The sequence below is a fragment of the Myodes glareolus genome, chromosome 10 (genome assembly GCF_982192425.1).
Source record: "Myodes glareolus chromosome 10, mMyoGla1.1, whole genome shotgun sequence".
Classification (NCBI taxonomy): Eukaryota; Metazoa; Chordata; class Mammalia; order Rodentia; family Cricetidae; genus Myodes; species Myodes glareolus.
Window position 1 is genome coordinate 22,994,884 of NC_142035.1, and position 13,403 is coordinate 23,008,286.

Below are 13,403 nucleotides of genomic sequence, written 5' to 3' on the forward strand. Positions count from 1 at the left end.
CCATCACTATCCAGTTGGGAAACATCTCATTAGCTCAGATAGTTAAACATTTTTTTAAGCAGTCTATCTAGCAATGGCTGCTCCCATCTACAGAGTACTGGCATTAAATTTGTATGCCAACGAATCTGGCTAGACATTTAATTATTAGTGATGCACTTGGATGTATTCCACGTACACCATGTGTGCCTTAAGAGTCCAGATGATCCCAGGGAACTCAAGTTTAGTAACCATGTGGACACTGACCTCAATAATCTCTTAAGCCCTTGATTTTATGCTTTGAAATGCTATGTCTGAAGTAAAAATAGGCTGAGACTGAGAAGAAAAAAGCTTTTATTGTACAAGGGTCGAAATAGATGGGAAAGTATAGATGTAGCAGGCAATCACTGCCCTGATTAGCATCGTATGCCCATTCCGATGGCCATGAATGTACCAAAGGTGCCGCCACTCTGCATCATGGTTTTCCCAATGCCGCCCATTAGTTCCCGACCCCGCATTCCGATCCTGAAGAGGCAAACAAGAAGGGGTCATGTAGTAATAAAAATGCAGACAAGATTTGAATTAACTTCCTCTATAATGTGTTGAAGTAGGTCAAGCATTAAAAGCGAAAATCCCTTTACCTTATTTGTCTTTGTTTGTTTGTTTTTCTTTTTCGAGACAGGGTTTCTCTGTAGCTTTGGAGCCTGTACTGGAACTAGCTCTTGTAGACCAGTCTGGTCTCGAACTCACAGAGATCCGCCTGCCTCTGCCTACCAAGTGCTGGGTGGTGTGCCACCACCGCCCAGCATGTTTCATTTTTTGAGACAGGGCTCTGTAACTTTGGAGCCTGTCCTGGCACATCTGTACACCAGGCTGGCCTCGAACTCACAGATCCTCCGCCTCCAGACTGGATTAAATGTGTATGCCTGGTTTGTCATTCTTAAAATGTTACTCTTCCCCCATGGAGGAACAGTAATAGCTGTGTAAATCGTAAAGCAGACATCATTACATTTATAAACTTTGTAACTACACTATTTAGCAAGACATTTAACTAGTACTGAATAAATAGCAAGATATATATGTACATTATCCCAATGTGGAGATGGCCTTTAGAATTACAGTATTATTTCAGAGGTAGAACACTGGACTACAGAAGTTAGTTTATCGGCTTTATCTCTACACCTTATTCTGAGGATAATAGAGCGGCTCAACACGCAGTTGGAAGTTAAAATGCCATGCAACAATAATAACCATTGACGATGTGCCAGATTATATGTAAAGTATACGAATATGACTGATTTTTTCAAAAGTACAGCTAAAGTACTGTCCTCGACTAGAGTTGAGGAAACTCTGCCTCTAACTTGCTTAAGGTGACTGAACTACAAAGGGGTCAGAAAGCCATTCTGACTCTAGAGCTCAGATCCCCAAGCACTGTGCTTCCAACCACAACCAAGTGTCCTCTCCCGTCCGAGGGATCCAGGAAGTCGCCCGCGACGCTCACCTTAGACAGGAGAAGGTGCCGAACAGCGCCCCGGCCGCCATGCCCACGGCGCAACCCATGACAAAGCCCATCTTCACACGGTCGAAGCAGCTGGGCTGGGACTGCCCGTAGGGACCCACGGCCACCGGCATCTGGGTGAGAGAGTTAGGATAGTGAGGGCCCGGCCGCCAATTGCGGCGTCACCCAGCGGCTCACGGAAGGGCTCCGCAGGACCCAGGCCCGAAGCCAGACCGTCGCACGCACGCTCCCACCCCCGTCCTCACGGTCCCGGATCCCGTACGCGCGACGCCGGGTCGCTCCGACCCCACCTCACCTCGTTCGCCGCCGCGTTCGCTAGGCTCTACGTCTCACACCGAAAGCTAGGCGGAGGGCGCTCGTCGCCCGTCCGATCGCTTCCGGAGCGCAGGGCAGTTACTTCCGGGAGCATGGGCTGAGGACTTGAAGCGCTGTGGATGGTGGGCTCTACTGCTGCCAGCATGCTGCGAACCACTTGGAGGCGGGCGGCTCGGGCTACCGCTGCGGCCCGGCCTAGGTTCACGGCGCCCACCCGGGGATTGCGCCTGCGCGGTACGCCCCCCCTTCAGTTTAGGGCCGGTTCTCCCTGGTTGTCCGAACCGGTTGCGTTGTTGCTGCTACGCACTGTATTGTTGCGGAGCTTGCCCGCCGGGTTCCAAGTCCCAGACTCTAAACCTTCCTGTTGCTTGCTCTCATATTTTCTCGGTACGGCCCTTACATCCTGCCATGTCTGAGCCGGGGTCTCATCTTTCAGATCTCTCCCGGCCAACTGGTAAAGATGTTAGTCGAGGCTCCTCCCGCCTTGAACCTATTAAGTAACCTGTGCTTTTCACTTATGTTTTTGTTATTTAGAGCGCATCCAACTCCGCAGCAGAGTTTGAAGATTGCTCCCTATTGCCGCCAGCGTCCCTTCTGGAATCCTGAGTCTATTACTTTCCTATGTCTTTTACCACGCGTTGTTTTCTTTTCCTTTGACAATCGACCTCAACCTTCCTTAATTCACCTCGAAGCAACTTTGACTATCTTTTGTTTTGTGTACCTTGTATCCACGGTTGCATCGTTTCTCATTTTGCCCCTCCACTCTGTCCGTTGTAGATAATGCTCTTCTTTCGGCTGTTCCCTCAGAAGCAGTGCTACGACCTCTCTATATGGATGTGCAGGCTACAACGCCTCTGGTAAGGACTAAGTTTTCCTCTAAGGACTAAGAGGCTTTTTGAAGGGAGAAAAAGTTAGAAGGACACATTTCACTGAAAGGCTAGATTTCTGTAGGATTGAGAACCATTAACTTTGCTAGAAAAGGGAGTTTAGATTTTAGATCACTAGAAAAGGCTTTATTGGTTTTTTTTGTTTTGTTTTGTTTTGTTTTTTAAGCTATTGACCTTGGTGTTGTAGTTAACAGTGAATGTAGAATGCTCAGGCCTTGGAGCTGGACGTTGTGGCACCCAGAGTTTAAGAGAGCTCAAGCCTATAGCCTGGACCGCATAGAGAGCTCAAACCTATGTAAAAGTAAAAAGGAAGGGAGGAAGCAGGAAAGAAAAAAAGAACACAAACAAATACCCACATGGGCTCTGGAATTAGCAGTACTGTACCATGTAATAACTGTGTGAATTTGATCAAGTGTTAAGTGAACTGAAAATATATACTTGTCTAACACATGGTAAGCATGAAATAAAAAAAGTTACTGAGCTGGTACTCAGTTGGTAGAGTACTTGTCTGGAATACAGGAAGTCCTGGGTTCAATCCCCAGCACCACATAAAACTGAATTACTGTAATTCCAGCACTGGGGAGGCAAAGGCACGAAGATTAGAATCTTAGGTCATTTTTGGCTACCTCATCAGTCTGAAACTAGTCGGGAATCCATGAGATCCCACTTACTTATTTCTTTTATCTTCCAAATAAGTGCCTATGTTTGTGTGCCGCATGTATGCAGTGCCTGTGGAGGCCAGAAGAGGGCGTTGGATTCTTTAGAACTATAGTTATATAGGCCCTTGTGAGCTGCCATGTGAATGCTAGAAATTGAACCTGGGTCCTCTGAAAGAGCAGTCATTGCTGCTGAAAGAACTCTGGAAGAGCAGGCATAGCTGAGTGATTTCTCAGCTACTTCTCTTGAATCTGAGACTCTTATTTTTAAAACAAACAAACAAACAAACAAACAAAAAAAGCTAGTAATTTGGTGCTAAGCAGATATTCTACTATCTATGGCTCAGTTCCTTTTTGGTTTGGTTTGGTTTGGTTGGGTGTTTTGTTTTGTTGTTGTTTTGGGTTTTTTTTTGGTTTGGGTTTGGATTTTTTATTTGGTGGGGCATTGATTTTGGGAGACAAGAGTTTCTCTGTAACAGCAATGGCTGTCCTGGAACTCACTTTATAGACCAGGCTGGTCTTGAACTCCCACTTCTGCCTCTGTCTTCTGAGTGTCAGAATTAAAGGCATGTGCCACTACACCCAGCCCAATTCCATTATGAATACAAATTTTCATCCATGTGTGTGGAAGGATGTTTGCCTGATTCCATCAAATGCCAACACTGTCTTTATTTATGTACTTATTATTTTCTTACATAGCATTTCTCTGTGTAGCCTTGTCTGTCCTAGAGCTTGATCTGTGGACCAGGCTGGACTCAGAGATCTGCCTGCCTCTGCCTCATAAATGCAGGGTTGAAAGGCGTGATTTATTTATTTTTTTAAGACAAGGTCTCTTCAATGTCAACCTGGTCTACAAAGCATGTTCCAAGACAGCTAGGGCTGTTACACAGAGAAACCCTGTCTCAAACAAACAGACAAGACAGTGTCTCACTGTGCAGTCCTGACTTCCCTTGAACTCCCTTTGTAGATCAGACTGACTTCAAACTCACAGAGATCCTGTTGCCTCTGCCTCTTGAGTTCTGAATTAAAGGTTTATGCTACCACACTGGCAAGTCACAGACCTTTGTAACTCATTTCGTAGCAGGAATGGCGTCATCTGTAGCAACAGTTCTAAGAACAGGGCTGGGTGGCATGGGAATATTAGTGGTAAAGCACTTGCTCCGCATGTGCCCAGCCTTTGGGACTAAAGGCCTGCACCACCATACCCAGCGGCAAGATTACAAATTTAAAGCCAGACTGAACTACATAAGACCCTGTTTTTCAATCAATAAATAGAAGAAAAATTAAAGACAGTGTTTGTAAACTGCTTGAGGGAATGGTAGAGCACTGGGATTTCAGGTGATTTTGAAGTGGGTGTATTTCAGGTCAATACTTGATTCGTATGTGGGAGGGTAGAAGAAAGCAGGCAGTATCCGATGGGCCGGAAACATACCGAGCGAGGTGGGCAGTGATCAGTGGATGGAGTAGGTTCTGAGTTCATTAAGGGCTCAAGAAGACTAACCAATTCTCTTGTATTCAGGATCCCAGGGTCCTTGATGCCATGCTCCCATACCTTGTGAACTACTACGGGAACCCACATTCTCGGACTCATGCATATGGCTGGGAGAGCGAGGCAGCCATGGAACATGCTCGCCAGGTTAGCACAATGGATTCTGAGGTGTTTGGGAGTCCGGTTTGGTGGCCTGTGGGAGGCATTCTTTCTTAGGAAATAGTTTTATTTCTAAGAGAGATTCAGAGAATAGCTTTGGAGTTTGATTGCAGGTGTTTAATTACTTCTCATTCACTAGGTAAAGTACCTCAGGCAAATCACCTCATTTCTTTAAGCCTTAAGATCCTCACCTATCAAGTGGAAAGTGCAATGGTTCATACTCTGTAAGGTTATTGGGTAAATATTACATGAGCCAGTGGTGGTAAAGGTTAACAGTTATACGTAGCTCAAGAAGTACTTAATTCAGTAAATACATTTTAAAAATGCATTTCATAGCCGGGTGGTGGTGGCGCACGCCTTCAATCCCAGCATTTGGAAGGCAGAGATAGGCGGATCTCTGTGAGTTCAAGGCTAGCCTGGACTACAGAGTGAATTCCAGGACTGACCTCATAGCTACTGGGAAACCTGCCTCAAAAAAGAAAACAAAACAAAAAACAAAAAGAATACATGTCTTGGGGCAGTGTGATGCCTGCATAGGTACCTTAACCTGGTGACTTAAGTTTGATCCCCCAAAATCCACATACTGTGGCATGAATGTCCCAAACCAAAAATAAATGTAAAAAATTATTTTAAAACAAAATTTACTACTAAAAAATATTTTTTTTCATTCATGCATACAGATGTTCTGTTTGTGTGTGTGTGTGTTTGTACTATGAATGAACCTGGTACCTGAAAAGGCCATTAGAGGCTGTCAGATCCCTGGAAACTGTAAGTTAGCGATGATTGTGAACCACCATGTGAATACTGGGAACTAAAACTGGTCCTCCAGAAGAGCGGCAAGTGACTTGGTGCCTGTGCCACTTTTCCCAGTTCCTTACTTGACATTTTGTTAGAATTTTTTTGTTGGTTTATTTTTGTTTTTTTGTAATAGGATTTCTTTGTGTAATAGCTCTGGCTGTCCTGGAACTCACTCTGTAGACTAGGTGGGCCTCAAATCTCAAACTCACAGAGATCCACGTGCCTCTGCCTCCAGAGTGCTGGGATTAAAGGATGTGTGCCATTACACCAAGCAGAATTTTTTTTTCTGTTTTGTTTTGGTTTTGGTTTTGGGTTTTTTGTTGTTGTTGTTTTTCAAGACAGAATTTCTCTGTGTAGCTTTGGAGCCTGTCCTAGAACTTGCTCTGTAGACCAGGCAGGCCTTGAACTCAGAGATTCTCCTGCTGCTGCCTCACAAGTGCTGGGATTAAAAGCATGTACCACCACTATCCAGCTGTTTTGTTTTTTGAGACAGAGTTTCTTTGCATAGTCCTGACTGTCCTGGAACTCACTCTGTAGACCAGGCTGGCCTCAAACTCATAGAGATCTGCCTGCCTCTGCCTCCTGAGTGCTGGGTTTGGAGTAAAGGCATGTACCACTACCACTTGGCAAAAAAAATAATTTTTTAAAGTTACAAATGTGTGGGTATGCATTTTTGTGTTGCTTGGGTGCATGTATGTGTACACATATGTACCAAAATATGCCGTGTGGAGGCCAGAGGACAACTTGGAGCAGACTTTCTTCTTCCTCTGTGGACCTGGGGCGCCAAGTTCTGCAGCAGGATCTTTACACACTGGTCCAGCTCACTGTCTCCCTACTTTGGTTGTTTAAGACCAGTTTCACACTCTAGTCTAAGACGGCTTGGAACTCACTGTGTGTTCCAGGCTGGCCTCAAGCTCATGACGGCTGTCTTACCTCAGCTTCCTGAGTGCTGGGATTTCAGGTGTCCACCATCATACCTGGTATGCACAGTGCTGGGAATGAGCCCAGGGCTTCATAAATATCAGGCAAGCACTCTACCACCTGAGCTACATTTGGCATTCTCACTAGCCTGTCCTAGAATGGAGAAAGGCTAGCATACCTGAGCTGTAACAGTCAGTTCCTTGTTCAGCCCGAGTCTGACCTGATCGGCAGGTGGAATGCAGTAGAACACGGCTGCAGAACTCAGTTCCAGCTGTGTATGCAGCCCCAGTCCTGCCCCGCGACTCACGCTGTGTATCTTTGGCTCTTGGTTTACAGCAAGTAGCATCTCTGATCGGAGCAGATCCTCGAGAGATCATTTTTACTAGTGGAGCGACTGAGTCCAACAACATAGCGATTAAGGTAAGAGAAGGGGGTGAGAGCGTTGTAGAGTGGAATACTTCCATACTTCCAGCATTCGAGGCACATTTGGGAAGATGAGGGACAGGAGGAAACAGAAGGGAGACAGAAACTATCTGTGAGCTTTCTTGAGTTTAGAGATTAGTGCTTCTCTATCGTTTGGACTCATAGATGTATTTTTTCCAACTACCAACTCATTCCTATTTCTTCTGCCTTAAAAAAAAAATTGTAGCCAGGCAATGGTAGTGCACACGCTTAATCCCAGTACTTGGCAGAGGCAGGCAAATCTCTCTGAGTTTGATTCCATCTTGGTCTACAGAGCTAGTTCTAGGACAACTATGGCTATTACACAATGAAACCTTGTCACGAAAAACCAAAAAAAGAAAAAAAAATTGTTTTGGAGTCATCAGACAACTTTATAGAGCCTGAAATCTCCTTCCCCCTTTCTTAGGTTCTGAGAATCATATTTAAGTCACTAGGCAAGTACCTTTGCCTACTGAGGAGTCTTGCGAGCTCTTCTTCAGCCCTTTGCGTCTCTCTTGCCTTTTATCCTATTGGTCTGAGCTCAGTATGGCAGTGGATAGAAAAGGAGGTAGCTCTTAGACCAGTACCATTTGTTTTTTTAGGTTGTTCATCCTTTTAAAAAAAAAGCGGAATGCAGTAACTATCTTAGTTTCTGTTGCCGTGACTGATGGCAGTTGGAGGAAAGGGTGCCTTTCACCTTACAAGTTACAGCCCTTGATGAGGGGAAGGCAGGGAAGGAGCTCAGGGCAGGAACTGAAGTAGACGCCACAGAGGGGCACTGCTTACAGCCTCTTCCCCTGGCTTTCTCGCCTGCTTTCTTACATCACCCAGAACCTCCAGCCCAGGCATAGCTCCACCCACAGTGTGTTAGGCCCTCCACATTAATCATTAATAAAGCAAAGTGCCTTACACTTTGGTTACAGGCAGTCTGATGAAGGCATTTTTTTCAGGTAGGTTGCTGTTCTCAGATGACTTTAGCTTGTTTTGGGTTGACAAAAGCTTGCCAGGGTTAGTTTGCTCTCACTAGCCTGATGAAGGCCACTTTCCTACCAGCTTTCCCTTTTCTTTCTGACTAGATCTGTTTACAGAATTCCTCTGCATTTTCAGTGCTTGTTCCTTTGCTGTCTTCTGTGCCTTTCATTTGGCCTTGGTCATTTGGTTTTAGTCTTTCTAGATTTGGGGCAGGCGGATGCTTTGTGCAAGTGTCCCACTATTAATAGCCATGGTGATCTTCTATACAACGTAATTTAATCACGTTTTACTTAGATCTAGCAAATTTGTCTATTTTTTTCTTATTTATTTAGTTTTTGGTGTTGGACAACTAGACTCAAGCTGGCTAAAGTCAGCTGTACCACTTGTACTACTGATAAGTTACTATTCCGTTATAGTGCCTCTCTCTGTGTTTTTGTTTTTGTTTTGTTTTGTTTTGTTGTTTTAGACACTGTGTAGTTCTGGCTTACCTAGAATTTGCTCTGTAGACTAGGCTGGCCTTGAATTCTCAGAGATCTGCCTGGTTCTGCATCCTGAATGCTAGGATTAAAGGCATGTGCCACTGTACCAGGCTTTTCTGAGATGAAAAAAGTGTTTTATTTTAACTTTGTGTATCTGTGTGTGGGTATGTTCATGGGAATGCGGCCATGAGGCAGTAGATCCCTGTGGAACTAATTATAGATGATTGTGAGCCACCCAGTATGTGTGTTGGGAGCGAAACTGAGTCTTTTACAGGAGCGGTATTCTCTCTTAACCATGAGCTATCTCTCCAGCCCTCATTTTTATCATTTTAAATTTTTTAGTTTTTGAAAAATAATTTGTGCACCGGATAATATTAATGTCTCCTTTGTTAAGGATTTATTGTTTACTTAAAATTTTCTGTTGGGGGTGGTTGGAGAGATGGCTCAGTGGTTAAGAGCACTGACTGCTCTTCCGGAGGACTCAGGTTCAATTCCCTGCATCCACATGACAGTTCATAACTGTCTGTAACTCTAGTTCCAGGGGAACTAACACCCATGGCAGAACACCAATGCACGTTTGAGAAAAAAAAGTTAGCACTTGGTGGTGGTGGTGCACGCCTTTAATCCCAACACTTGGGAGGCAGAGGCAGGTGGTTTGAGTCCAACCTTGTCTACAGAGTGAGTTCCAGGACTTCCAAGACACAGAGAAGCCCTGTCTCAAAAATAAATTAATAAATAAATTAATTAATTAAAAAAATTATTATTTTATGTGTGTGAGCATTTTCCTTCCATGTATGTCTCTGCACCCTGTGCATGCTTGCTGTCTAAAGTTTGTCAGAAGAGTGTTGGATCCCCTGGGATTGGAATTACAGATGTTTGTGAGCCGTCATGTGATTCATGTGAACCAGGCTCCTCTGCAAGAGCAAGTGCTCTTAGCTACCAGCCAACTTTCTAGCCCCTTATTTATCTTTCTAAAATATATTTTTTATTTTATGTGTATGGGTGTTTTTGCTTGCATGTATGTCTGTGTACTGAAGGCGTAAGTCACAGACAATCCCACACCAGTTTGGAATTATGATTAATAGAATGGTTATTTATTCAAAGGGGAAAAAACTTACAGATTACCGTCCCAGACAACAGCCCCTCCGCGTGAACAGGAAAGGAGTCCAGGGGCCGGAAACGGAGCCGGAAGACAAAGAGAGAGTGGAGGACAGCCGCTGCTTTTTTTAAAGGGAGAGACCACGCCCCAATGGGCTGGTAACTCAGCGGCGATTGGCTGAAGGAGCTGAAGGAACTCCCACAGCATCTCCCCCTTTTGTTTAAGTAAGAGAGTTCTAAGCCTACTACGCAATTATATACAATAAGTACAAACCTACGAAATTATATACAATAAATACAAATATCCTATTCTAACTAGCTTAAGTCTTGTATAACAAATAACTTGGCCAAGTCATGAAAGGAAAGTAACTACATTTATATAATCTTCAATCCCATCGAAGATCTGAGAAGGGAAATAATGTTATCTGAGTAATTAGGAAGTGCAATCAAACAACTTCCAGAACATGTACCAAATCGCAGAGACAACTGGCTACCTGGACAAACACCCAAAGTCACATTTGCAGCGTTGAAGCAACCAACTTTGGCTAAGGCCTGATGTAACTGACATACCATTTTCAAAGGCAAGAAACTTCAAAACTATCTTACCCTGTCTTGGCAGGATATGACAGTCTTGTTTTATCCATTTACGGATATTCTGTAACTCTGTCAGTAGTTGAGGTATGAGCATTTCTTTACCCAAAGGCCAGTTCTGCCAAGAAGAAAGGCTCCAGGTGGAGTGTCTTTGGTGCTCAACATTCTCTCGGGCATAGATCAGTGTTGCCAGGAGTGATTGTGTCTCCCTACCATAGAACTCTGAATTAGATTAAAGGCCATTTTCTACAGCTCTTTGAAGAGGTTGAAGATTATCTATCTATACTGAATATAATCTCTATATATCTAAAGAACCTGATTAGTCTAATTATAAATGACAAACTTAGATGACTGTTGATCTATATAATTCTCAATATCTATCTAACTTAAAGACTGAGATAATAAACAAGTGTGCAATAAATGAGGACAATGAGACCTCCAAATATAAACAATGTGCAAGTATACATTGCAATATGGTAAATATATATCAATACATAAACAATATATAAGTATCTTAATCAGAGGTAGAAGTGTACAATGCAATATGGTAAATATACATATATCAATACAATATATATATACAAATACATAAAAATGTTTTAAACAGAGGTAGAAGCATGAAGCATGCATGCATAAAATAGTCAACATAATTTAACTTTGTATCAATATATAAGAATCGATACCAATATGTTTGTCTAAAAGCAATAACTCACAAGTACAAATCTATTTATCCCATAATCCAATTATCCCTCCTTTTTTTTTTTTTTTTTTTTTAAGATTCCTGTGCTTATAAAATTCCTCCCCCAACCCTCAACTGTATACTAATTATAACCAACCCCTAAATGATGTCCCTAAACCCAAGGACAAACTTTATTGGGAGAGGGGACGTCGTTCTCTAGAATTACTTCCAGCTGTCATGGGGGCGACGTTCTTTCTGGGGGATCCTGTGAAAGTAAAATGATGGTTAAATTTCAAGATCAATGTCTTTTAAAATTGCAAATAGTCTCTGAGTATTTTGTGGAGGTCTGGCCAGAATGTTGTACAAGATGTGCACCATTTCAGCACGTTGGAACCGTCTTGTGCAGCTGGTACCCAAAACAGGTCTTGTAGTAGCGCTATCAGTATCATGACGTCATATCAACCAGGTGGAGTTGTTGTTATGGGGCCCCATCTTCTTCCTGGAAACTTCAAATGTCACTGTAGGAAAAACTCATTGTTCATTGTGGAAAACTTAAACATTAATTATATAGACATATACATGAATACCTATATTCAATGAGAGACATGATAGATATATTTAATGAAGGTATGATAGATATGAAGAAAAGTAAAGATGTTTTCTAAACTCATATTTCTTTCTGTCCCATATCATGGCTCTTGACATGAGACAGAAACTCCAGAAACTCTGGGTTTTTCTTTAAACAACAGGCTTGGAATTAGAGAGGGACTGAGCCAGAGTCCAACTCTAAAACCAGCTCTATAAATTTAGAAATATGATTTAGTATATGGTACTTACAGAACCTATTCAGTTTTCTTGATAGTCCCTATTGGGCCGTTATTTTCCATCTGTCAGTATTCAAATATCCAGGGTCCCTTGAACTTTTCAAAGATCAGTGTTTTCCTGTGGAGATAAGAACAGAACCCTGCCCCCATTCTATATGCTTTTCTTACCACCTGTATGGTTATCATCATTGTAGATGCTGTCATTTCTCCTTTCCAAGAGGTTTCTCCTCTTCAAATCGAACCTTTATTAATTTTGATGGTATCCACAATTTTTCTTCTCCTGTGGAAACAAGAGCAAAACCCCTTCCCCAACGTAGCACATCTCCTGGCTTCCATTGAGAGGTCAGCACGTCTTTGAAATAAACAGGTTGGTTTAGTTCAGAAGTTTTTTCCATTATCCAATGCCTCTCTGCTGCTGTTGTTCCTTTCTCATTAGCATTAAGAAAATTCAAGGTTAATAAAGCATTATGCAATCTATTTCTGGGGGTATCTTTCATCCCTTTCTGTTTGTTTAGCATATCCTTTATAGTACGATTTGATCTTTCTATAACTGCCTGACCTGTAGGATTATTTGGTATACCTGTAACGTGTTTTATATTATAATAAGCAAAGAAGCGTTTCATTTTCTTAGATACATATGCTGGACCATTGTCTGTCTTTATTTGTGCAGGTATACCCATGATGGCCATAACTTCCAATAAATGTGTGATTACCGAATCAGCCTTTTCTGAGCTCAGGGCAGTTGCCCATTGAAAACCTGAATACGTGTCTATGGTGTGGTGTACATATTTTAATTTACCAAATTCCATAAAGTGGAACACATCCATCTGCCAGATTTCATTCCTTTGAGTACCCTTTGGGTTACTCCCTGCAGGCAATGGTGTTTGATTATAGAAAGAACAAGTAGGACATCTCTTTATAATGTCCTTAGCTTGTTGCCATGTAATGGAAAACTCTTTCTTTAAGCCTTTACTATTGACATGATGTTTTTTATGAAATTCTGAGGCCTGCAGAACGCTTCCAATCAATAATTGGTCAATTTCAGCGTTACCTTGTGCTAGAGGCCCAGGCAGACCGGTATGGGACCGGATGTGTGTTATGTACATTGGACAAAGCCTATTCCTAATTATGTCCTGTACCTCGATAAACAATGAAGTCAACTCTGTGTCATCTGGTATGAATTCAGCGGTTTCAATATGCAAGATAACTCTTTCTGCATATTGTGAATCTGTAACTATATTAAGAGGTTCTTTAAAATCCCTTAGCACCATAAGAATGGCATATAATTCTGCCTTCTGGACAGAATTATAAGGGCTTTGTTCCACCTTACTCAATTCTTCTGATTTATAACCTGCTTTCCCTGATTTATTTGCATCGGTATAAAATGTCCGAGCTCCAGTTATTGGAGCATCACGTACAATTCTAGGAAGAATCCAAGAAGTTCTCTTTATGAGGTTAAGTCTATCACTTTTGGGATAGTTGCTGCTAATTTCTCCCAAAAAATTAGCACAAGCTCTTTGCCATGGTTCATTATCTTCCCATAACTTTCTTATTTCCTCAGTAGTAAAAGGCACTATAATTTCTGCTGGGTCTATACCT

General features: G+C 42.6%; 2 protein-coding genes across 3 annotated transcripts in view; one reads left to right on the forward strand and one right to left on the reverse strand.

Moving 5' to 3' along the window:
* Nucleotides 1-313: 313 nt before the first annotated feature.
* On the reverse strand, nucleotides 314-1,932 carry Romo1 (reactive oxygen species modulator 1). The gene is made up of 3 exons (XM_048431596.3): nucleotides 1,791-1,932; nucleotides 1,478-1,608; nucleotides 314-501 (listed from the first exon to the last, which is right to left on the reverse strand). The coding sequence occupies exons 2-3, from the start codon at nucleotides 1,606-1,608 to the stop codon at nucleotides 393-395; spliced, it is 240 nt and encodes a 79-aa protein (XP_048287553.1). The 5' UTR covers nucleotides 1,791-1,932; the 3' UTR covers nucleotides 314-392.
* Nfs1 (NFS1 cysteine desulfurase) overlaps nucleotides 1,904-13,403 on the forward strand; it is a 33,227-nt gene continuing 21,727 nt past the window's right edge. Inside the window, exons 1-4 of one of the 2 annotated variants that reach the window (XM_048431595.3) lie at nucleotides 1,904-2,044; nucleotides 2,588-2,667; nucleotides 4,873-4,989; nucleotides 7,057-7,140. In XM_048431595.3, coding sequence (XP_048287552.1) covers nucleotides 1,930-2,044; nucleotides 2,588-2,667; nucleotides 4,873-4,989; nucleotides 7,057-7,140 — 396 coding nt within the window. In that variant the 5' untranslated portion in view covers nucleotides 1,904-1,929. Of the gene's footprint in view, nucleotides 2,045-2,203; nucleotides 2,265-2,587; nucleotides 2,668-4,872; nucleotides 4,990-7,056; nucleotides 7,141-13,403 lie in introns of those variants that run through there. The other variant, XM_085697162.2, reaches the window with a different exon arrangement.